At 40.3% G+C, this 26,114-nt stretch overlaps 1 protein-coding gene across 1 annotated transcript in view; it reads left to right on the top strand.

Moving 5' to 3' along the window:
• The window catches only part of FLT1 (fms related receptor tyrosine kinase 1), a 192,440-nt gene that overhangs the window by 100,303 nt on the left and 66,023 nt on the right, over positions 1–26,114 (top strand). Inside the window, exons 13-14 of the mRNA XM_050766818.1 lie at positions 4,207–4,515; positions 9,291–9,437. Coding sequence (XP_050622775.1) covers positions 4,207–4,515; positions 9,291–9,437 — 456 coding nt within the window. The remainder of the gene's footprint in view (positions 1–4,206; positions 4,516–9,290; positions 9,438–26,114) is intronic.

Below are 26,114 nucleotides of genomic sequence, written 5' to 3'. Positions count from 1 at the left end.
TCTAGAAATCCAAGAGCTTTAATCTTAAAACTGACACAAGTTCAGCCAACCAAGCCCTCATTGCCTGGAATATACTTTCCCTTAATCCTTTTTTACCAGTCCTGAAAAGTTCTAGTTTTGATTGTGATATTAGGTTAACTTGCTTACATTCATTATTAGTTTTTAAATAATTATTATCTTTTTCTTACTCAAATCTTTGTCACTAGAGATGAGCGTAAAGACTCAGGAATGTTGTACCTCATATGCCTATTTTTTGAAAAAAATGAACATATATTTGTTCAGTGTTTATACTTGACTCAGTGAGGGTAATGCTTTAAAAGTGCCTGTCTGAAATTTTAATGCTCTACTTATCTAGATTTGGATCTTTACTGGTCCTCATTTCAATCATGTTGTCCCTTCTTTAAAATACAATGACTTGGGGCCAGGCACAATGGCTTACGCCTGTAAATCCCAGCACTTTGGGAGGCTGAGATGGAAAGATCGCTTGAACACAAGAGTTTGAGACCAGCCTGAGAAACATGGCAAAATTCTGTCTCTACAAAAAGTACAAAAACTAGCTAGGCCTGGTGGCATGTGCCCGTATTCCCACCTACTTGGGATGCTGAGGTGGGAAGATCACTTAAGCCCAGGAAGGAGGTCGAGGCTGCAGTGAGCCATGATGGCACCACCACGCTCCAGCCTGAATGTCAGAGTCAGACCCTGCCGCAAAACAACAACAGCAACAACAACAAAAACAAAAAACAAAAAGACTTTTAGTTGCCTTCCAAACTGATGAAAATGGTAAACTGTGGCCATTAGAATCCTTGACCGCTTCGACTCCAAACTTTGGCACACACTTATACATAGCATCCACTTGAAACAAGCAAAGCTTCCTGGTAACCGTTCACTCTCTTTTTAAATAATGTTATTTCCACTCTTCAGTGGCAGTAGAGCCTTCTTTATTTTTTTACCCAACAAATGAGATCCCTGGCATCCTTTTAAATTCCTATGCTTGTCCCTTTCATGAACTTAATGCACATGCCTGATCCAATTGAGTTGAAATATCTACCCCCAAGTATGCACCTTTATAAATAGATTACACTGTCATCTAACCCTGGGTCGAATGCCTCTTCTGAGCAAGGGTTGATTCTTCTCCATGACACCTCATAAGATGCCATGGATGTGATAATATGTTAGATGGATGAGTATTATTTGGTAATGATGATGACAGTGCTGAATTCGCCACAGATACTTAAGTGTGGGAAGATTTCTTGTTTTCACTTTGAGGGTTAGAAGGCAATTCTTTCTTGGTCTGTTTTTGTACTCAGACTAAAAAAAAATCAACATGAATTAAGGAGAAAAATCCCTCCGGGTTCATTAAACAGTTGAGGACATTTTATTTATCGTCTTCCATGGATCAAAAGAGAATACCAAAGGGGTGAGACTGATAAATAGTCATTTCCAAGAGGCTGTCTGATAACATAACAAATTAGCTTCAGTGACCATGTCCCCTATATAAGAAACGGGCCTCAAAACGAATTGGGTTCTTTGCTTTTCCTATGTGTGTGTTTTTGCTGTTTGGCTGGCACTCAGCATGACTATGGGTGTGTTAGCAATTACTGAGGGTGAAACAGGAACAGCACTGCTTTATCTCCCTGGCTTCCCAATGTCACTGAATGCGTTTTATTTTGAGATTCCTGGTGGTGCTTGGCAAAGATAAACAAAATCTTCCATCAGGAAACCTGTGAGCTATTTCCACAGGAAGTTTCAAATCACTAAAGTAAATAGAAACTCTCTACACGATCTCAATGGTGTTACTTGGGCTCACTTGGGTTCTACCTACCAGGATGAGAGCTCATAAATGGAAAGTCTGTGGTCTTGTAAGAGCTGATGGCAACCAGTGCACAATACCTCTGCTCTAGTATCTGTGTAAAAGTTGATGGCTGATGTTTTACTCCTCATGCTTGGAAAATGTCCCAAATATAAAAAGATGCTGAATTAGAGCAACTATTTCTGACACCTTATTGTTATCTTAAAAGTGACTGTCAGCTGCCCCTCCTGCATCTTCTGGCACATTCTTAGATTTTCGTTTTAAAGGCAGGAAAACCTCCACTGGTATCCTCTCTCCTCAGCCACTGACGGCTTCGTAAGTCACTGTTACGCCCCGCTCCCAGGTTCCAAATGAATACTTTGGCATTTCTTCAGACGTGACACTTTATAATAAAGCCAAAGCTCAGAAAAATCAGAAAAACAAGCAAAGTGAGATTTAGGAAAGAGTTGATATGATATCTAATTTTGGACTATTGTCCCCTTAACGTTTAAAGGTTTCTTTATAGCTTTGTGTGCAAAGTATAATAATAATAATAGCATAACATAATGCTTTTCATCTTCAAAGCACTTTGTAAGATGTTGGCCCAAATTCTTTGCTCAAATGCAGATACACCACTAGTAGTAAGCAATGGGAAGGTTTTGAGAGCGGGTCAGTTCAGGGCCGGCAGACTTTTTAAAATCCTCCCGTGAGATTGGCCAAATGATACTAAGGAACTCTCAGCCCCAAAGTGGACTGACAGCCCAGGTGAGGCATGCAGGGGGGAAGAGCTCATGGGGTGTTGACAGAGACACCTGGGAGATGGGGGTGAAGGTGCCCAAAATATCTGAGACAGGTCTCAGTCAATTTAGGAAGTTTATTTTGCCAAAGTGGACAGCCTCAGGAGCTCCTGACAACATGTGCCCAAGGTGGCGATTGAGGTACAGCTCGGTTTTATACATTTCAAGGAGACGTCAATCAATATGTGTAAGATGTACACTGGTTCCGCCTGGAAAGGCGGGACAATTCAAAGTGGGGAGGGGGTTTCCAGGTCATAGATAGGGGAGTTCTGTTCTTTTGAATTTCTGATTAGCCTTTCCAAAGGAGGCAATCAGGTATGCATTTATCTCAGAGAGCAGAGGGATGACTTTGAAGAGAATGGGAGGCAGGTTTGTGCTAAGCAGTTCTCAACTTGACTTTTCCCTTTAGCTTCATGATTTTGGGGTCCCAAGACTTACTTTCCTTTCACAAAGATTAGCTGGAGATCGACATTGGAGAAAATGGCTTTTAATGATATAGCCACCTTCAGAACATGTTTAAAATATTTTTGAGAGTAAATTTGATTTTTAAAATTATTCTCTTTACCCCTCTATCACCCCCATTTTAGAATCTGGCAACTCTTCCAGATTAGTTGTCCACATTTTCAGAAGAAATCTTTGCTCTCTCAGGTCTAAGTAGAACCATCCCCATGAAAGAAGTCCTGAGTAAATCAGTGGGCTCCTCTCTGGCCCACTGTGCCACTGGCCCACTGTGGTCTTTGCTGGACCAGGGCAAGTAATCTGGGACAGGAGCAGGAGGAGGGTAGTGAATAACAGTTACTTCTCACTGCAAAAGTCTAGGACTAAAGTGGAATTGATTGGCACTTTACCTAGGACTTCCTATTTTCACTTGTTTGCAAACTATTTTGGATAAGTTTGACCATAAGTGTGCCTTTGGTTTTTAGGACGAATTGCTCTTATGTTACTTCACTATTTTGCCCACTTGCCAGTGTCACTTGCCAGTAGTAGTACTGTGCATCATTTTAAAAATAGGAAATGAGGCCGGGCACAGTGGCTTATTCCTATAATCCCAGCACTTTGGGAGGCCGAGAAGAATGGATCACCTGAGGCCAGGAATTCGAGATCAGCCTGGCCAACATGGTGAAACCTCGCCCCTACCAAAAAGTACAAAAATTAGCCCAGTATGGTGGTGCATGCCTGTAAACCCAGCTACCCTGGAAGCTGAGGCAGGAGAATAGTTTGAACCCTGAAGGTAGAGGTTGCAGTGAGCTGAGATCATGCCACAGCACTCCAGCCTGGGCAACAAAGCGAGACTCTGACTCAAAAAAAAAAAAAAAAAAAAAAGAAATAAAGTTAACACCCAAGTTGGAAAAAACATGCCACTTTGAAGAATAACTTCAGGTAAATCAAGAGAAAATGCATCCTAATAACTCTCCTCTTTTGCATTTCCTACCTCACTTCTGATAGAATGAACTTAGTTGATTCCCACCTGCTATGTTTGCTCATTTACCTTAAATACTCATTCTTTTTAATGCTGATGCTGAGAGAATTTGTGCACAAATGATTCTTAAGATCTTTGAATATCTCATTAAAAGACACTGATTTTTCTGTGAACTGAAATTCTTTATTCTTATTTTATAGATGTGCCAAATGGGTTTCATGTTAACTTGGAAAAAATGCCGACGGAAGGAGAGGACCTGAAACTGTCTTGCACAGTTAACAAGTTCTTATACAGAGATGTTACGTGGATTTTACTGCGGACAGTTAATAACAGAACAATGCACTACAGTATTAGCAAGCAAAAAATGGCCATCACTAAGGAGCACTCCATCACTCTTAATCTTACCATCATGAATGTTTCCCTGGAAGATTCAGGCACCTATGCCTGCAGAGCCAGGAATGTATACACAGGGGAAGAAATCCTCCAGAAGAAAGAAGTTACAATCAGAGGTGAGCACTGCAACAAAAAGGCTGTTTTCTCTCGGATCTCCAAATTTAAAAGCACAAGGAATGATTGTACCACACAAAGTAATGTAAAACATTAAAGGACTCATTAAAAAGTAACAGTTGTCTCATATCATCTTGATTTATTGTCACTGTTGCTAACTTTCAGGCTCAGAGGAGATGCTCCTCCCAAAATGAGTTCGGAGATGATAGCAGTAATAATGAGACCCCCAGCCCCCAGCTCTGGGCCCCCCATTCAGGCCGAGGGGGCTGCTCCGGGGGGCCGACTTGGTGCACGTTTGGATTTGGAGGATCCCTGCACTGCCTTCTCTGTGTTTGTTGCTCTTGCTGTTTTCTCCTGCCTGATAAACAACAACTTTGGATGATCCTTTCCTTCCATTTTGATGCCAACCTCTTTTTATTTTTAAGTGTTGAAGCTGCACAAACTGAATAATTTAAACAAATGCTGGTTTCTGCCAAAGATGGACACGAATAAGTTAATTTTCCAGCTCAGAATGAGTACAGTTGAATTTGAGACTCTGTTGGACTTCTGCCTGGTTTTATTTTGGACTATTTCATCTGCTCTTGATTTGTAAATAGCACCTGGATAGCAAGTTATAATGCTTATTTATTTGAAAATGCTTTTTTTTTTTTTTTTTTTTTTTTACATTAAGCACATTAATCTTGAACTGGAGCTTCTAAAATGGGCCCCAGGGGTGCAAAATGTTGGTGTAATTCAGAGATAGTAAAGGTTTATCGCAGTGTGAATTATAAGAGTCCATCCAAATCAACTTCCCCTCCCTCCTTTCATGCGATCCAGGTAATTATGCAGTTAGTGCCACAGTAGACCAGCCTAGCAAAAGGTTTGCTCCTTGCTGTCTCTGACTGCACTGCACAGCTATTGATGGCACCTGAAAGAAAGTGGATCATGCCTTAATTTTAAATATTCCTGTCCTCTGGTTATTATTTTAAGGAACTCTATCATGTTAAAATGACAGTAATTCAAAGGTGTACCACAATCAATTTATCAAGGAAATAAAGGCTATTGCAACCAGAGAATTAATGCATTCTTCTAAATGTAAATTTAAAATTTGCCCATTAAAAAGGTCCACTTTCCCCATATGCAAATGTTAATAGGATTTTTATGGGGATTAAGAAACGACAAAACTGTAGAAGCAGAATTCAAAGTAATTTTAAAAATACACACCAGTTTTAAATCAAGAGAAGTTGTAATTTCTTGTTTTAAGCTTGCATTTGAGGGAAAATAACTTTTTCACCAATTTAATATGCATTGTTCTGTTGTTTTTATTTATGATTGATCATTATATGTGACTTGCATAAACTATTAAAAAAAAAAAAACAAAAACTATAATGACCAAAATAGCCATGGCTGAGAAACACAGTGGCTGGACAGTTCAATAGGAGGTGACAATATGACAACTTCTCAAGCTTGGGAACTCACCAGACTGTTTCCTCCTTTAGGTAACAGACTCTGTCCCACGGCTAAACTTGTCTTTCACGTGGGAATTGCTTTTGTCAAACGTGAAAGAGTAAACAATAGCATTTCCCCAGAATGCCAGTTTTATGGAGCCCCAAATGCTCTGAAAACAATTAGTAACCTGGAAGTTGTCAGCCCAAAGGAAAGAAAAATCAATTGTATCTTGAAATTTTACCTATGGCTCTTTGGCCTGGCGTCTTTGTTCATTATAAGTTAGTGTGTTCCTTCAGGAAACAATGCCTTAATACCATAGAACGAGGGGGCCTTAATAGCTGCTAACATTAAAAAAGCAAATAGGATGATTGAGGGATCCTTATGAAAACAAAATGGTGAATTGGACATGCAAAACCTACCATTTCCTTCCCCAGTTGCAATTTTTGTGGAGAGGGGAGGATGTTAGTATTTACAAAAGATGATTTTAAGAACTTCCAAGAGATGAGTAGAAGAATTCCAGAGAGTGTTAGTTGTTCACTGTGTAATTAATCCTTCCGGAGAGTCTTTTTTTTTTTTTTAAAGAAACTTTTGGGTGGGTTTTGTTTTTTATTACATACCCTAAGGGTATGTTAACCTGGGGTATGAAGGGAGGTGAAGATAACAGAGGGGGTGGGGGGAAGAAGAAAAAAGGAGCCTAAAATGGGGAATAATTGAAATGGAATAGGGGGTGTGAGGCTGGTTCCTCAGTCCCCATTCCAAACGGAGGATAGAAGCTGTGTATTTATGTGACCTGGCAGATCTCTGGGGCCATAACACTGTAAAGTAAAATAACCTGGTGGGCAGCTATCTTTGGCTACTGATAACCAGCACAAATGTCTGTTAATTCTGATTTTCTCAGTTTGAAGGGATCAGCTACACTGTTAAACTTTGGAAAGCCACTACCTACTTCCATTAAGTAACTTAGGTTTTGAAATACAGGTTCAACGCACCAGCCTTATTCAAAACGTCAAAATAGATTATATATAATGTATAAAGTAAGAATTGACAAAATATGATTCCTGGGTTGATTGATCATTTAGAAACTAGCCAAAAATGAGATTTTTAACATAGAACATTTTTCAGAAATGGGTACAAAGAAAAATGCATATTACTGTACATTTCAGAATGTTTATGTGAACCTTGTATTTAATTGAGAGTCCCATGTACATTCTGCAGCCTTTTTGCTGCTTCTATCATCTGAAGTTTGTGTAGTACAAATAAGGCCTTTGAAATTCTTAATGACATTTATGTTAAAATGTTCTCTTCTCTTTAAACATCGTTTTCCAATCCACCTGTCAGGGAGTCCAAATCCTGTCTGTGTTGATGATGTTATATTTTGTAGCTAGAAAAACTATTTTAGTGTTGTGGGCCCTATATTCAGACTTGCTTTTTATAAGACCTATGGGCAGTGATAGATTATTTTATCATATTAATGCATGGGAAATAGTGTGCTGAGAAAGCTATTAAAAGTATAACTCAGTGAATTGGGTCTGAGTTTTAAATAAGATATTTCAAAATTGGCTTGCCACCATAAAAGAGACTAAAAAATAATATGATACGGTTCTTTATGGTCTTGTCATGTTTCGCTGATATGTTTGGGGTCTTTACTATGTAAAAAAAAATGCCAAAATTGTAATGAGCAAGCATGTACAAGTAGTCATAAATCAAAGGTTTTAAACAGGACTGCAGTTTCAATTAGGAAAAGCTGTTTGACAGATAGCACCCAATGCAAAAACAGAAATATTGTAATGGTTCTGCGTAGGGGGCAAGACAAGATAGGAAAGACATGCTCAAAGAGGCAAAAGGATCATTGCTATCATTCATTCCATGCTAGTTTGAAGAAGTTTCTATACATCAGAGCCCTTCCTTCAACACACTTTTTTTGCCTTCAGATTTCATTTTTTACAAAATGAGAAGACTAATGATAAGCTATAGAAATCAAAATTTATTGAGAAATCTGTTTCTCCTAACAGGTAGTAACCCTGCCATGATATACTTCTTCAACAACGTTATAAAAGTTATATGATAATACACATTTTAACCTGGGATTTCTAAATTGCTTTAACAAATGCTAATCCTGAGAGTTGCCCTGCAGGACTCAAGAGAGAAAGGTTTGGGGACTTGGCAGAACCCTGCAGGGACATGGAATCAAGGCCATTGCAATGTATCATCTTTGTAGCATCGTCATCACTCCTAAGCTGCCTTCACAGTTTTAGTACACTAAGATGAGGAAATCAAAAACGGGCAGAGAAAGCTCATACTGTATAATTGAAGACAGTAACAGAGAACGTGTCAGTTATGCCAAAACTCTTTTGATTTCTGTTCCAGGATCTCCAACAAGAGGGGAAAGGAATGACTTGGGAGGGTGGGAAAGATATTAGGAGTTGTTTTTATTTTTTACCTTGGAAGCTTTAGCTACCAATCCAGTACCCTCCTAACTAGAATGTATACACATCAGCAGGACTGACTGACTACTTCATTAGAGATATACTGTACTCACTGGGGGCCTTGGGGGTACTGCTGTTCTTATGTGGGATTTTAATGTTGTAATGTATTGCATCTTAATGTATTGAATTCATTTTGTTGTACTATATTGGTTGGCATTTTATTAAAATAAATTGTATTGTATCATATTTGTATGTTTTAAGAGAAAATAATATAAAATACAATATTTGTACTATTATATAGTGCAAAAACTACAAATCTGTGCCTCTGCCTCTTGAATTAATTCTTTGGTTGCTTGCATTTGGGAAGGGAATGGAGGAAGGAAAGAACCAATAAAGCTTTCAAAGTTCAAGAAATTCTCTTGTTTGGTCTGCTGCCTTACAACTTAGGTTACTGACAGCTGAGTAACACAAACATGCCCCCACAAATACATCAATAAAAACACACAAAATTGTATTAGCCTATCACTACAACACTATATATAAAAATTCATTACAAGACTATACACAAAATCATGTTTTTTATTTATATCTCCTGAACTATTATGCAAAATCCTTGAGTTTTAGAAAAGCTTCTCTCAAAAAAGGAAGGAAACTCGCTAGCTAGGCAAAAGCCTTTGTATTGAAATCTAAAAATATAAAATCTAGTCCTTGATTTCACTGTGTTGTAATAAATTTCAATTTATTGTAGCATCTTATTAAAGTGGAAGCAGCAGGTTAATGATTGAAGAGAAAGTGAACAAAATGCAAATGAAACCTAATAGTTGAGTTTTGCTGTTTCTCTGTATATTTTAAATGTTGATATGCATAGACAATATGAGAATAAAGTTGACGAGTAATCACAACTCCCTTTCTTTCTTCATTAGATCAGGAAGCACCATACCTCCTGCGAAACCTCAGCGATCACACAGTGGCCATCAGCAGTTCCACCACTTTAGACTGTCATGCTAATGGTGCCCCCGAACCTCAGATCACTTGGTTTAAAAACAACCACAAAATACAACAAGAGCCTGGTAAGAGACTTTTTTCTTGAATTTATTATTTCTCATCTTTCATCAGTCCCTTTTTCCTTTAACATTCCCGTCACCTGCTTCCAGTATGTGTAGACCTACTTGCTGATAGAGCCCCAGACACCCGGATCTGGTTCATGCTGATACCAACTTCCAGTGAGGAATATTTGGGCCAGTTCCTATGCAGACCATATTCCTAACCCATAGAAAGATCCTGCAGAATCTATTCAGCTGGAATGCTTTAAATAGTGCCTTCAGAAAGAAATGAGAGGAGCCATGTAGAAAATGATTCAGTTCACCATGACAGCTGGGAAAGTGAGGAGTTAGTTTCTTGGCTTTGAGGTATTGCAGAACTTGGAACAACTGGCATATATGAAGTTCAGAAAAGTAGATTTACAATCTCTTTTTCTTTTTTTCTTTTTTTTTTGAGACGGAGTCTCACTCTGTCGCCCAGGCTGGAGTACAGTGGCACCATCTCGGCACACTGCAACCTCCACCTCCCGGGTTCAAGCGATTCTCCTGCCTCAACCATCCAAGTACTTGGACAAGTAACTGGGACTACAGGCATGTGCTGACACCACGCCAGGCTAATGACCACGCCAGGCTAATTTTTGTATTTTTAGTAGAGACAAGGTTTCACCATGTTGGCCAGGCTGGTCTCAAACTCCTGACCTCAGGTGATCCGCCTACCTTGGCCTCCCAAAGTGCTTATAGGCACATGCCACCCAGTCCAGCCAATTTACAGTCTTTTAAATTCATCTACGCAGATGTTAAGGATTTGGTAAAAAGAAGACTTTTTAAGTTATGTTTGATCGTACTAGTAAAAAAAAATAAATCTACACGAGTGGGTATAGGTTTATTTTCTTTCAACAATACATATAGTGCTATGGGGTCCATGGGGAATTGGTTCCAGGACCTTCTGCAGATTCCAAAATGCACTGATGCTCAAGTTCCTTATATAAAATGGCATAGTATTTGCATATAACCTATACATATCTTCCTGTATACTTTAATCATCTCTAGGTTACTTTTATTTTTATTTATTTATTTATTTATTTTTGAGACAGAGTCTCACTCTGTCTCCCAGGCTGGAGTGCAGTGGCTCGATCTCGGCTCACTGCAAGCTCTGCCTCCCAGGTTCAAGCGATTGTCGTGCCTCAGCCTCTCGAGCCAGCTGGGACTACAGGCGCCTGCCACCACACCCAGCTAATTTTTTTTTCTTTTTTTTTCTTTTTTTTGAGACGGAGTCTTGCTCTGTTGCCCAGGCTGGAGTGCAGTGGTACGATCTCAGCTCACTGCAAGCTCCGCCTCCCGGGTTCACGCCGTTCTCCTGCCTCAGCCTCCCGAGTAGCTGGGAGTACAGGCACCCGCCACCTCACCCGGCTAATTTTTTTGTGTTTTTAATAGAGACGGGGTTTCACTGTGTTAGCCAGCATGGTCTCGATGTCCTGACCTCGTGATCTGCCTGCCTCAGCCTCCCAAAGTGCTGGGATTACAGGCGTGAGCCACCGCACCGGCTCTAGGTTACTTTTAATACCTAATACAATACCTACACATCAATTCTGTGACAAGTTCTTTGGTTTTTGGAACTTTGTGGAATTTTTTGTTGAATTCACAGATGCAGAATCCACAGATACGACTGACTGTACTCTTTTTTTTTTTTTTTTTGAGACGAAGTCTTGCTCTGGGCTGACTGTACTCTTAAAAACAACGAGACTTAAACCATTAAGTATAAACACTATTGCCTGCCTCATAATTCTGTGGTTAAATAAGAGTACATTGAAATTATTTATGATTTTAATTGATATTCATGTTTTATTAAAAATAAAATTGCCATTTATTTGCAATATTCCAACAACCTAAATCAAATAAATAGCAATATGGAGTAGTCCTTAAATGTGAGTCCTCTACACAAAATGAAACCTCCATTTGAGTTGGATGCACAGAATGGGGTTGTGGTATAACAACTCCAAATTTTAAGATATCTGCAAATGTCTTAGAGAGACCTTACACTGAACAGGTTCAAAACCAATCACATCACTTCATTTTTCTCCATAAAGTAGCACCTCCTCTTATACTGACATCAGATATTTAATCATCCAAACTAGAAGGTGATGGCCTCTCCTTTACCCTCTTCATCTAATCAATCACCAGACTGAGCAGATTACACCTACTAAATACTAAATACTTCTCAAATCCATTCCTTTCTCTGCTTTCCCATTATTCTCTTGGTCCTGGCACTCATTACCTAGCCTCTGAACACCTTCAGTGGTCTCCACACTTGTCTCCCTATCTATCTTTGTATCTACTTTCCACACAACAGTATAAAATGCAGCTGTGAACATGTCATTTCTCTGCTTCAATTCTTCCGCCGGCTCCAACTCTTCATCTCTAACACACTTTGATGAAGTTCAAGAATCTGACAGAGAATGCCCTCAACATTTGGCCCCTGCCTACACCTCCAATGTTATGCTCAGCGTCGCCTGCCTTGAACTTTCTAACTTTATATTCCAGCAATGCCAAACTCTCGTAGATCACTGCAGACATGATGCTGCTTAAACTCCCTATGCTTTCTTTGGTTCTTGTATACTCTCTGCGTGGAGTAGCTTCCCTTTCTTTGTCTCATCCCTTAAAACCCAGATTGGGTGTTCTCTCTCCAACTAGGCCTTACACAACTCCCACAGATGGGAGGCAGTTCCTCCACGAGTCTTTATTACTTGTAACTGTTTCTACTTCTCTCTTACTGAGATTTTTAAAAATCATCAGTTCACATGTGTCTGTATTACCTATGCATATTTCTACTCCTCCCTTATGTATTTTTTAAATCATCAGTTCATATATGTCACCCCTCCAGAGGGCAGATAGTTTCTTATTTGTCTTATTTATGTCTTGTCTTTTTATCTTCAGAACCTAACACAGTGCTTGACAATAAATAAATAAATATTCTATGCATGAATGAATAAATGGTTTTCAGAAAATCTTAGGCTATCCTTAGCAAGCTCATAGTGGTAGCACAAATGCCTGGATTTGGCATGGAGGTGGGGCCCATATCAAGGAAGTTTTAAAGCTGAAGGGACCTTTAAAATATCTTTAGTCTGACATGTAGAACGGAAAACTTAGGCTCAAAGAGGTAAAGTGATTTTCCCATGATGACACACTACTAAGATGGGTAGTTTTGTAGAAAACTAGTCCCTCGAGATGTTCTACCAGAATAAAAGGATGAATAAATACATGAGTAAATAGCTTGTGAAAGAAACTGGTAAATTGTACTAAGTTTTTTTTGTTTGTGTTTGTGTTATTTTGTTTGTTTGTTTTTGAGATATAGTCTTGCTCTGTCGCCCAGACTGGAGTGCAGCGGCGCAATCTTGGCTCACTGCAACTTCCACCTCCCGTGTTCAAGTGATTCTCCTGCCTCAGCCTTCCAAGTAGCTGGGATTACAGACACCATGCCTGGCTAATTTTTTGTATTTTTAGTAGAGATAGGGGTCTCACCATGTTGGCCAGGCTGGTCTTGAACTCCTGACATCAAGTGATCAACCCACCTTGACCTCCCAAATTGTTGGGATTACAGGCGTGACCCACTGCACAGGGCCAACTGTGCTAAGTTCTGTATTCCTCAGACTTACTTGATCACAAAATCTATTTTATGAAAGATTAGTGTAGGATATTGAGTGATTCTTTGAAAGAAGTAAATGTGAAATAAGTTCAGTTTTTATAATTTGGAAGTGGGTTAAAGAATCAAAGTTAAAATGATTTGGGAAGCTTAGGACCATTATGAGACTAGAGGAGAGACAAGACAAGAGAATGTGCCCTGGCAGCTACCACATGCAAAAAAAACGAGTCCAGTGTGCTGGGGAGATGAGGGCTTGAGTCCTGGCATGGCCCTCATGAGTCATATAAGAATTTGGGCAACTCGACTGGGTGCGGTGGCTCGTGCTTGTAATCCCAGCACTTTGGGAGGCCAAGGTGGGCGGATCATGAGGTCAGGAGTTTGAGATCAGCCTGGCCAACACAGTGAAACCCCATCTCTACTAAAAAAATACAAAAATTAGCTGGGCGTGGTGGTGGGCACCTGTAATCCCAACTATTCGGGAGGCTGAGGCAGGAGAATCGCTTGAACCCGGGAGGCGGAGGTTGCAGTGAGCCAAGATTGTGCCACTGCACTCCAGCCTAGGCAACAGAGCTAGACTCCGTCTCAAAAAAAAAAAAAAAAAAAAAGAATTTGGGCAACTAGTTATTCCTTACTCTCAGAGTCCTTTTTCCCTTATTTATAAAACTGGGATAATTCTGACCACACGGGGATGTGGTGAGGTTTAAATGAGTTAACATAAGCTGGCCCATGGTCATGGTTTGTTCAATGCTGCCTTCTGACCCACCTCATTTATACAGAAATTGTCCAGTGAGTTGGCAGAATGCACTGGAAGGCATCAGAGTTAATTAATAAGCTCAAATGTCAAACAACCCTAAAACAAAATAATACAGATTCTCCCCCCACCACACCCTACCACCCAGCTTTCTCTGATCTTCTGAGGGCCAGAAGAAGAATGTCTAAAAATAGGTCCACTTTGGGAGGCCAAAGCGGGTGGATCACAAGGTCAGGAGATCGAGACCATCCTGGCTAACATAGCGAAACCCCGTCTCTACTAAAAATACAAAAAAAAAAAGCCAGACGTGGTGGCAGGCACCTGTAGTCCCAGCTGCCTGGGAGGCTGAGGCAGAAGAATGGCGTGAACCCAGGAGATGGAGCTTACAGTGAGCTGAGATTGCACCACTGCACTCCAGCCTGGGCGATTGAGCAAGATTCCATCTCAAAAAAAAAAAAAAAAGGTCATATAAATTCTTACACAAAATATTCTATAAATATCCTTCTAGGATGCTACTGTTTAGCACTTATTAAGTTCAGCTATACCAGTCATCAGCTTTCTTTCTCTTGCTTCCTTTTATTCACCTTTAGGAAAGGGCTTTCTTAATTTTCTGGAGATAATCTTCCACATGTATATAGTTTCTGTAAAGTTTCATATGTAATATCCCCACTTGAGGAGCAAATGCAATAGTCAATGCAATATGCTCCATGAAGATGACCCTTATGTTTGTATATATGAGTATCTTCAAAACTGCCAACTCTTTGATGATTATTTCTTTTTATAAGCCTATGAATAAAGGTAACCAAAGTGTTAATCCCTGATTCCCCAATTGCTGCAAAACTGAAATGGAAGAATATTAAGATCATGGCCTGCAAAGACTGAAAAGTAGTTCATTATATATTCAGCCTTTAGCCAGCTTGACTGAGTTGTAAAACCCTGAAAATAAACTGTATATCCTTTAGAGACTTGAGGTGCACCTTTTAGATGAAGCCTGGCAGCTCAAAAAGGATTGATATAGCGAGAGAATTTTAGTGACCTTGGATCACTGATAGGATCCAGTCCATTATCATTGTTATTTTTTAAATGATAACTTGCTCCCATTCCAAAGAAAATACGAGAAAGGAAGCGAGGCACACACAAGGGCTCACGCTTTGTACAAGCGCCTATAAAATGCCTACTTGGGGTAGTTGGAGCTTTTTCCTCCCTTATCATTTCCTTTCAGGAAAACACTTTCAGTGGGGCACAGTCATTCACCAGAAGAAAGACAATTTTAAGAAAGAGTTATAAAAGCTGAGTAGTAAATTCTTGGGCCAAAGGGCATCAAGCAGGAATAAAAGGGATCTTAAGCATGCAGGTCCTGGAACGCATGTGAATGGATTGCAAGAGACAGCCTTGGCCAGGGCAACCCAAACAAGAAGAGACAGGACCCTCTACACCACACTGCCTGAACACCTCGGGGGTGGCATGCTGTCTGCCGCCCGTGCCCAACTCCCAGCATCGCTGTCAGGCTTTCCAGGACTTCGACTGCTTGGCCCCATCCAGCTCCTTACCACTTACTTCCTGTCACACCCTGACCCGACTCTTCCTCAATTTTTCCTGTCTCCTCTTCTCCCCTCAGCCCTCTGGGCCATGGGCTGCCTTCAGTTCTCGCCTGAAAAATTCTCCTTCCTCTCACTACGCTATTCTGCTCCCACTAATTCTTTTTTGTTTTGTTTTTCTTTGTTTTTTTGAGACGGAGTCTTGCGCTGTCGCTCAAGCTGGAGTGTAGTAGCATAATCTTGGCTCACTGCAAACTCCGCCTCCCAGGTTCTGGTGCTTCAGCCTCCTGAGTAGCTGGGACTACAGGTGCATGCCACTACACCAGGCTAATTTTTGTATTTTTAGTAGAAACAGGATTTCACCATGTTGGCCAGGCTGGTCTTGAACTCCTGACCTCAAGTGATCCGCCCGCCTTAGCCTCCCAAAGTGCTGGGATTACAAGTGAGAGCCACCGCACCCGGCCCCACTAATTCTTGATATTGTGAAAGATCTTCTCTCACCTTCCAGGGAAGTGATTCTTCCTTTTTTCTGATGTCCAGGTTTATGTACAACTCATGTCATTCAGCACATCACTTCATTGTTCTCTGGTGTTACATGTGTTTATTTTATAATATCTTAATATGTCTTCTCTATTAAACATAACAATATAAGATTTATCGAGTGTTTACTAGGTACCAAGGCACCATGTTAAGTGTTTTAGAGATATCTCATTTAATTTTCACAAGTCTCCTATGATGTAGGGACATTATTAGATGCATTCCACAGATCTGTTTTACTTAACAAGGACCTGCGAGGTGCCTGCTGCTGCTTTCGAACTTTCTTAACGCTAATTTCCTAATGCAAATAACTGGTCCCAGGTCATAGTTAGTGAGTAGCCCTCCAAGGTTCAGACCAGAAGAGTTTGACTCTGATACCTGCACTCTGCCCACTGAACATATGAGCATTTAGCATTGAGCATAACTAAACATTAGCTCACCTCACTCACAAGAGAATAAACGAGCACCAGTTTTAAATGATATCGTGAGCACCAATAAACATGTATTTAAAATAATGAATATCTGCTCATTCCTAACCCTTAAAGATTAAGTCTCGGTGAGGTGCGCTGGCTCACGCCTGTAATCCCAGCACTTTGGGAGGCCGAGGCGGGCGGATCATGAGGTCAAGAGATAGAGACCATTCTGGCCAACATGGTGAAACCCTGTCTCTACTAAAAATACAAAAATTAGCTGGGCATGGTAGCACACGCCTATAGTCCCAGCTACCTGGGGGGCTGAGGCAGGAGAATTGCTTGAACCCAGGAGGCAAAGGTTGCAGTGAGCCGAGATCGCGCCACTGCACTCCAGCCTGGGCAACAGAGCAAGACTCCTTCTCAAACAAACAAACAAACAAAAAGATTAAGTCTTTTGAAGACTTCGGTTTATTTAAAGCATGTTTTGAAACATTTTAAAAGCATATTAAAAACACATAAAGCATTTTTTTAAAAACTAGACATGCCATGTATAAAGGTAAAAATTATTCTGAACCCAGATTGGGGGTTAGTTTTAAGATTTAAGGTAAACTAAAGATTAAGTCTCTTGACGACTTTGGCTTATTTAAAGCATGTTCTGAAACATTTTTAAAGCATATTAAAAACACATAAAGCATTTTTAAAAAACTATACATGCCATGTATAAAGTTAAAAATTATTTTGAACTCAGATTGGGGGTTACTTTTAAGTTGTAAAGGTCCAGAATGTATGCCCCATCAGCCTAATGTCATATATTTACTTATTTAACAAGTATTTATAAGGCACTGCTTTGTGTCTGGCACTGTGCTAGGCTCTGCAAATACAGCAGTGAACAAGAAAACTGAAATCTGAAGAACCAAAAATCTAGAGTAATTAAGTGATGCATGTATTTACCTGAAATACAGCTTCTTCCAGCAACAACCGTGTGTGTCCTGACTTATTCACTAGTATTGTGTCAACTGGTCTACAAATGGAATAAGGCAAATTAATAAATGGGCAAGCAGAAAAATTAAATGGTTCAATCATAGTATTAAAATATATTTAATACATTGGATAGCTGAAAAGAGACACCCTTTGTGCTTTAATTTTCCTACGAGAAAAAGACATACTCTTTGTGCTTTAATTTTCCTATGTTAATGCATACAGTAAGTTCCCAATTGTTGTTAGCTGAATATACAGAATGCAAGAAGAGATAAGGGAAAATTAGTAGGGCCTCCAAATTAGAACTGAGTAAAGAAGCAACTGGGAACTCTTAGGAGGGATTGATATGGTGCAAAGTGTTGAAAGATGAAGGTAATTTTAAGACCTATTTACTTTGAAGAGGCAGGTGAAAAGAGAGTAGACAAGCTAAAGTGAATATAATACAGAGAGCCAGAGATAAAGAGAGGAAAATGCAGTGTGAAGGGACTAATACCACGAAGCACCACACAAGAGTTCAAAGTTGGAGATGAATCCTGTTTGACAGTAGTTGCTTTGAGTATGGTCTGATTCCTAGGGGTATATGGACAGCAAAGGTCTTTTTAGAAACATTTCTTTCTGTTGGGCTAAAAATATTTAAGGTTTGCAACCCAGACTTGGAACAAGGGTACAGTGTCACCTTGGAGAACCCTTGACCCTGAGTGTCTTTACTGCCTCTCCAGGCCACCGCCTAAAGGACTGACAGCTCTCCAAAATAATCAAAAAGTCTCCTTTCTGCCTTACACTCTTCCCAGGTTCTCCAATGAGGTCGTAAAATATTTCAAGTTGTGACATTGCTGAGCAGGTGCTGTAAGTGGGGGGCTACTGGCAACACTCTTCACAGTGGCACTGCAAGGAAGTAACATAAGTTGGCAAAGAAGATATGGCAGAAGGCCTATCTAGTTTAGCTTTGCACTGATACAGGCACAAACCATCTCACAAGTGATTGTGCTCTGAAAGAGTCATTAAAAGGCTGAAAAAAGTAACAAACTCTCCCTCTCTGGAAATATTTGAGAAAACAGAAGGCAATCTTGATCTTAGATGTTTTTAGTAAAGCCTGCCTGAACCAATAAACCATCATCAAACTATTATTTAAACTAAATTTTTATGAAGGCAAATCATTTCTAGAATATTTTAAGGTTGAAGCAGTAGTATTAGAACAACGAAGAGTTCAGAAAGAGTAAATTCTGTCTTAAACAGACTGAGGCTGGAGCAGGAGAGAATCACGTTAACCCAATGATTAATACTCCTTCTTGAATGAAATCTTCTTGATCACTAGGACTAAGTGTTTATTTAATACTTAGAGGACATCTTTCCTGTCACACTATATCACTGACACCAAGTGTCTGCATCTGTAGGTACCATATTCAGATCCTAGTACCTAAGGGGACAGAATCACCTCTGAATTATAAAGTGATTTGACTAGATCCAGGAAAGATCTTAAGGAACCTTAGAAGAGAGAGAGGAATGAGGATGTTAATATCCAGGGATGAAAAACTGACCATCTGTCACCCTCAGGCTACTAGAATCAGCAGTTTTGCTTGATTCCTTAATCAAATTCCTTAATGAAATTCAGAAATGTCAAATACCTTTTGCAAAACTTGAGTTGTAGTTGCCTTTTCCTTCTCATGAAATCTATCCTTACAGTACACAGTGAATGAAGAACTATTATTGCAGAAAAGAAATGCGAACAAGATATCCAGGGTGTGCCTGTGAGGGTGAGCTGGCTGCTCTGCTTAGCACCCCCACCGAGACTGGAGCTGATCTGCTGTTGTGATTCACTAAGCAGCTGTTCTCACTAGCCCGGTCTCTTCAATATGTGTCATTAAGGTCAGGGGCTGTCTACATCCAGATCAAGGAAAACCAAGCTTCACTGCTGATATTCGAGCAGCTCTTCTTCCCTGCCAGTGCTATGTTGCAGAATCAAAGCTCAGTTCTTTTCCAAGAATATAGTTCCTTTAGGAGGTAGAAGAAAGGAGAGTAATGAAGTAAGAGAGGGAGTGAGGTAACAGCACACAAAAACTAACCTGTTGACATTTGCCAAACTTCAGCCCTACAACCCTCATCTCAGCCAACAGAGGGAACCTGACTTTAACACAGCCCTATCATGGCGAAAAAATTGAAAATGTTACTTCATGCACTTTCTGCAATTCTGCAATTACTTGTTAATGTTTGGCTAGTTCAGTGAGACTGAAAAGTACAGTGGTAGAGTTCTGTGATTTATATTTAGAAAAGTAAAGTGATCCATGAGTAAAGTTCCGTGTTGAATTGGAAGGCAACAGAAGCTGTTTGTGAAGAATCAGTCAGCCCCAAAGTATCTCTTTTTATTGGCAAGATTCAGGTGATTTAGGTCTTGCACCTACATGCATAGGTATACACATACATACACAGCAATATATCCTATACTAATGCTTTGCCTAAAGATTTCCTGGATGCATTTTACAGCATAACATCCTAATCTCTATTCAGCCCAGAAAAGCCTCCTGAAAACTGCTGGCCACAGTAAGGTCCAACTGAGAGATCATACATTGGTCAACACAAACATATATTCATATGAATAGCAGGGTCCCCTGCTAGTTGTTTAAGTTTAGTGGTGGTGGTGGTGGTGGTGGTGATGTGTGTTTGTGTTTGTGTGTGTGTTAGGTCCTCTTAAATGTTTAAATGAAAACTTTAGGAGATAAGAAATAGGAGAGAACTTGTAAATGTGGGCATCACTTTAGAAAAAGTGTTTTTTGGGTTTTTTTCTTTATGTTTTGTTTTGTTTTTGTTTTTTGTTTGTTTGTTGAGACAGGGTCTTGCTCTGTTTCCCAGGCTGGAGTGCAGCGACATGATCGTGGCTCACTGCAGCCTCAACTTCCCAGGCTCAGGTGATCCTCTCACCTCAGCCTCCGCATAACTGGGATTATAGTCACATGCCACCATACCCAGCTATTTTTTTTTTCTTTTGTAAAAATAGGGGTCTTTCTATGTTGCCCAGGCCTCATTTTTAAAAATTGTGGCAAAATGCACATAACATAAATTTTACCATTTTAACCATTTTAAAGTGTACAATTAAGTGGCACTAAGTACATTTACAATGTTGCAAAACCATCACCATTATCTAGTTACAGAACTTTTTCATAACCCCAATCGGAAATCCCATGCCCATTAAAGCTTCTCCTTTTTTGTCTATGAATTAACCTCCTCTTTTGATTCTCTCTGTGACCTCTCGCAACACACGGAAATGTACTTTGAGCATGGCCAAGATCAGCAGTGAATTTTGTCTGAAGAGCAGTCAATGCTTGAGGGACCAATGGCCGAGAAAAAGAAAGAGGGAATGAAGAAAAACAAAGAGAAGAGATACAAAGAGATTTGGGGACATCGTGGGGGTAGTGGGGGCAGTAAACTCTCCCAGCAGTCATCCCAGAGATCTCTCAGAGGCTGTACCCTGTCCAAAGACACTAACCCCAAAACTGAGAGCCAGCGCCGGGCCCTTAGAGTGAGAGGGATCTCAATCCCTCATCAACAAAGTCCTCCCTACGCTAAAGACTGGATGAGTATAGAAGGAAAACTCATACACTCCCTTAAACATGCTTTCATGTTTTAGCAAAATAATTAGATGAACTTTTTCCATTTTACAAGTCCAGAATCTGCATGGAAATCTCTCCTCCCCTCAAGCATAAACTTCAGACAGTTTAATCAGGACCTAAAGTGGCACATACACAGCAATGCAGCTGGGATCACCACTATGCCCAGTTCAAATATACTCTCAGATAACTAGTCAGTGAACTCACCCCACCCTTTCCACGACTCTAAATTGCTGCTGAAAAAAATCGAAATCAAGAAAATTCACCTCCCATTCAAACGATACACCTGATTTTTATATAATCTCCTGCTACCAAGGAGCCTTAAACAATCAAGACTGTATATTAGTTTAAGTAGCCATCGCATTCAACTCAGTCGTAATTAAACTGAGCGTCACTGAGAAACAAACTGAAATGCAGAAAAAATACTCTGTATCACGTTCCCTCCCCCACCCCCACGCGCTGGGACAGTCTTCTGACTGAATGGGTTTTGATTTGTCCTTTTATTGCCTCAATCTACAATTGTAAATTGTCATAAAGTATAAATCTACTTTTCTTGCCTCAAAAACATTGATTCACTCATTCTAACATAGTCAATATTACAAAGTTTTGCAAATGTTTAAGTATTTGAATCTATATTACTTTTAAACTTTCATTTAATGGCTCTTTGCCATTGAGAAAGAGGTAAAAAGGGCTACAGTTTCATGTCTTAATGTTTCATTTTTATTTTATTTATTTATTTATTTATTTATTTTTGAGATGGAGTCTTGCTCTGTTGCCCAGGCTGGAGTGCAGTGGCACGATCTCTGCTCACTGCAACCTTTGCCTCCTGGGGTCAAGCGATTCTCCTGCCTCAGCCTCCCAAGTAGCTGGGACTGCAGGCCCACACCACCATGCCCAGTTAACTTTTGTATTTTTAGTAGAGATGGGGTTTCACCATTTTGGCCAGGATGGTCTCAATCTCTTGACCTCGTGATCCGCCCACCTCAGCCTCTCAAAGTGCTGGGATTACAGGCATGAGCCACTGCACCCGGCCATATATATATATATATATATGTGTGTGTATATATATATATATATTTTTAAATTTAAACGAGGAATAGATGAATACATTCCCACTGTACAGAAATAGAGTAAGCTATAAAAGTTTCCCTTATGGATAGGTAATACATATTTACTGTTTGATATGTATCTTGTCAATGATTTTTCCATTTTTTAACCTGTATGTGTGCACATATACAAATGTGGGCTTTAAAAATATATGACCGGGTGCAGTGGCTCACGCCTGTAATCCCTCAACACTTTGGGAGGCTGAGGCAAGCGGATCGCCTGAGGTCAGGAGTTTAAGACCAGCTTGGCCAACATGGTGAAACCCTGTCTCTACTAAAAATACAAAAATTAGGCCGGGCGCGGTGGCTCAAGCCTGTAATCCCAGCACTTTGGGAGGCCGAGACGGGCGGATCACGAGGCCAGGAGATCGAGACCATCCTGGCTAACACGGTGAAACCCCGTCTCTACTAAAAAATACAAAAAACTAGCCAGGCGCGGTGGCAGGCGCCTGTAGTCCCAACTACTCGGGAGGCTGAGGCAGGAGAATGGCGTGAACCCGGGAGGTGGAGCTTGCAGTGAGCTGAGATCCGGCCACTGCACTCCAGCCTGGGCGGCAGAGCGAGACTCCGTCTCAAAAAAAAAAAAAAAAAAAAAAATACAAAAATTAGCCAGCCGTGGTGTCAGGCACCTGTAGTCCCAGCTACTCAGGAGACTGAGCCAGGAGGATCGCTTGAACCCAGGAGGCAGAGGTTGCAGTAAGCCAAGATGGTGCCATTGCACTCCAGCGTGGGAAACTATTAGAGACTCCATTTCAAATATATATATATACACACACACACACACACACACACACACACCCCCCAATGATTCATTCATTCAATAGATATTCACTGAGAGTCAACTCTGTGACAGGCATATTAGGTGCTGGGAACAAAACAGGGACCTCGAATTTACATTCTAATGGAAAAATACAGGCAACAAATTTAACAAACTACTGTCATGTCCCCTTATCCACAGGGGATCTGTTCTAAGACCCCAAGGAGATGCCTGACACCTCAGATTATACCAATTGCTGTCCATCAGAACATGCTCTGTTCATGTCTTCTACCCACAAACTTAAATGCCTTTTCAGGTTTCTTTTTCCTTCTTTCCAATTTCATGGATAGAAGGTTCGTTCTTACCATAGATCTTAGCCAACTTCAGCATATGATTTTTTTCTTTTCTTATTAAGTCGAGAACTTTCACCTTTTAACTTAAAAGGAAGTACTTCACAGCTTCATCACTATTCGTGTGCTTTGGAGCCATTACTGAGGAAAATAAGTGTTCTCTGAACACAAACACTGTGATACTGGGACCGTCTGTCTGGTAGGCCAGCTACCTCCTAAGGGATTCATAGAAGGGTAGCAGCTACAGCGTGGAGATGCGTGCGGGACAAAGGGAAGATTCACATCCTGGGTGGGACAGAGTGAGACAGTGAGAGACTTCATCATGTTACTCAGAATGGTGTACAATATAAAACTTATGAATTGTTTATTTATGGAATTTTCCATTTAATATTTTTGCACGGTGGTAAACTGAAACCACAGATACAGGGGGACTACTATACAAGCATATGGTATAAATCTGACAATCATCACTGTTATGATGAAAATAAAATAATGGATTACAGTGAGTCAGTGGTAGTGGGCTTATATGGGAAACCCAGCATTTCTGAGATAAAATTTGAGTTGAGGTCACACCATATGTTGTTTTAAGACTTGCTTTTATTACTTAATATATCTTGGAGGTCTTTCTATGTCAGTACATATTGTTCTACCCCATTCTTTTTAGCAGGCATACACTGTAATATGATATGTATTCCCATAATTTATGTAACTACTCCTCTATTGAAAGAAAAACACTTTCTTGACTAACTTCTTATGGAGTGCAATAGTACTGATTTTCCTGTCTTAAAATGGTCATTAGAATTGCTACTTCATCATACAAAAAAAAAAAAGCCACTGTAGGTGAATGGCTGTCTTCTGCGGAACTAATGGATCCAATCTTGTGGACAGACTATGGCCAATCTGAGCACAGCACAAGGATTTATTGGGGCAGGAGTGTGTGGGTGTGTGCACACACTCACTTACATGTATGTGTTCACAATTTACAAATAAACATAGCTGATAGCTAAGGTTATATAGATAATAACCATAGAGTTAGTACCATTTGACATGTTTGTAAGTGCCTGAATCATCCTGAAATGCTTTATTAGAACAAGAGCAAAGTTCACAGTGAAAGTGCACAAAGCTGCTTTCATTTTAAATATTTAGAAATACGTGTGTTTTTGGCACAGTTTCAAAGAATTCATTTTAACTATTGCCTCTTCAAGGCTTTTAGAAACTATTCTGCTATAATAACTCTATTTTGTAAGTTAAAGTAGTGAAGGAATAGACATTATCCCAAATGAAAGGACCTTTGTTTCTGGTATTTCCCTTATTCGGAGGTTACAGTGAGAAGAATATTATACAGGTTTTGGTTTTTGTTTTTTGTTTTTTGTTTTGAGACAGGGTCTTGCTCTGTCACCCAGGCTGGAAGGCAGTGGCGTCATCACAGCTCACTGCAGCCTTCTCCCAACTCTCCCACCCCTCCAAGTAGCTAGAACTACAGACACATGCCACCATGCCAGGCTAATTTTTTTTATTTTTTTATAGAGACAGTAATCTCACTGTGTTGCCCAGGATGGTCCTGAACTCCTGGGCTCAAGCTATCCTCCTGCCTCTACCTTCCAAAGTATTAGATTATAGGCATGAGCCACTGCACCCGGCCTATACAGCTTTTTTCATCATTGTCCCCAGTCGTATTCTTTTCTAAGTGTTCCTCTTCTTTCTCTGTCTTTTTCATGGCTAAAGAGTAAATCGTCTCATCAGGGCTTACATTGCCATCAAGTCTCCTTTAGACACTACGGTTTGCAACATTCTCATATTCTCTTCCAGCTTAACGCATTATTGCAAGGCTGCTTTTCACTGTGTCTCAAATTATCCCATGCGTCAACTTTTTTTTTTTTTTTTTTTTACATTCACAAAAGCTTTGCCATGAGGCTTGATCTTAGGGTGAAATTCTCAATAAAGAAGAAACCACATCATAACCATTCAGAAGCACTGAAATCACTCATCTTTTTAGTGTCATTTAATGGACTAATCGTTCTTCATTTTCCTTTTCTTTTTTTCTTTTTTGGAGATGGAGTCTCGTTCTGTCATCCATGCTGGAGTGCAATGGCACGATCTCGGCTCACTGCAACTTCCATCTCCTGGGTTCAAGCAATTCTCCTGCCTCAGCCTCGCAAGTAGCTGGGATTACAGGTACCCGCCACCACGTCTGGCTAATTTTTGTATTTTTAGTAGAGACAGGGTTTCACCATGTTGGCCAGGCTGGTCTTGAACTCCTGATCTCAGGTGATCCACCCACCTTGGCCTCCCAAAGTGTTGGAATTACAGGCATGAGCCACTGCGCCTGGCCTTCATTTTCCAATTTTGTCAGCCTTTGCCATTTCACTAAACTCAAATTTCTGTTCCTCAGACATAGTTTTCCAAACATCCAAAGTTTGACTGGATATATAAAATCTCCTTTGTGGAAAGTCAGTCTGACATCTTGCCTCTAGCTTTCCCGGGTCACCTTTAGCCATCTCTATGTTTTGGCTCTTCTGGTTCTTAGTTCCGACACAGCTCTTAGCTAATCAATTAAAAGCTGCCAATCTAGCCAGGTGCGGTGGCTCACACCTGTAATCCCAGCACTTTGGGAGGCTGAGGTGGACAGATCACCTGAGGTCAGGAGTTGGAGACCAGCCTGGCCAATGTGGTGAAACCCCCTCTCAGCTAAAAACACAAAAATTAGCTGGGTGTGGTGTTAGGAACCTGAAATCCTACCTACTCAGGAGGCTGAGGCAGAAGAATCGCTTGAACCCAGAAGGCAGAGATTGCAGTGAGCAGAGATTGCACCATTACACTCCAGCCTGGGCACCAAGAGCAAAACTGTCTAAAAAAAAAAAAAAAAAAAAAGCTGCCAATCTAAAGATACGATTATTTACTGTGTACCTAGAATAGTATACATCAACATCACCATCGTCATCATCGTCGTCGTCATCATCGTCGTCATCATTGTCGTCATGATCATCATCATAGCTATCATCATCATCATCATCATCATAGCTACCATTTATTGA

The sequence above is a fragment of the Macaca thibetana genome, chromosome 17 (assembly GCF_024542745.1).
Source record: "Macaca thibetana thibetana isolate TM-01 chromosome 17, ASM2454274v1, whole genome shotgun sequence".
NCBI lineage: Eukaryota > Metazoa > Chordata > Mammalia > Primates > Cercopithecidae > Macaca > Macaca thibetana.
The sequence above is the reverse complement of the archived record's forward strand: the minus strand, read 5'-3'. Positions and strand labels throughout refer to the sequence as shown.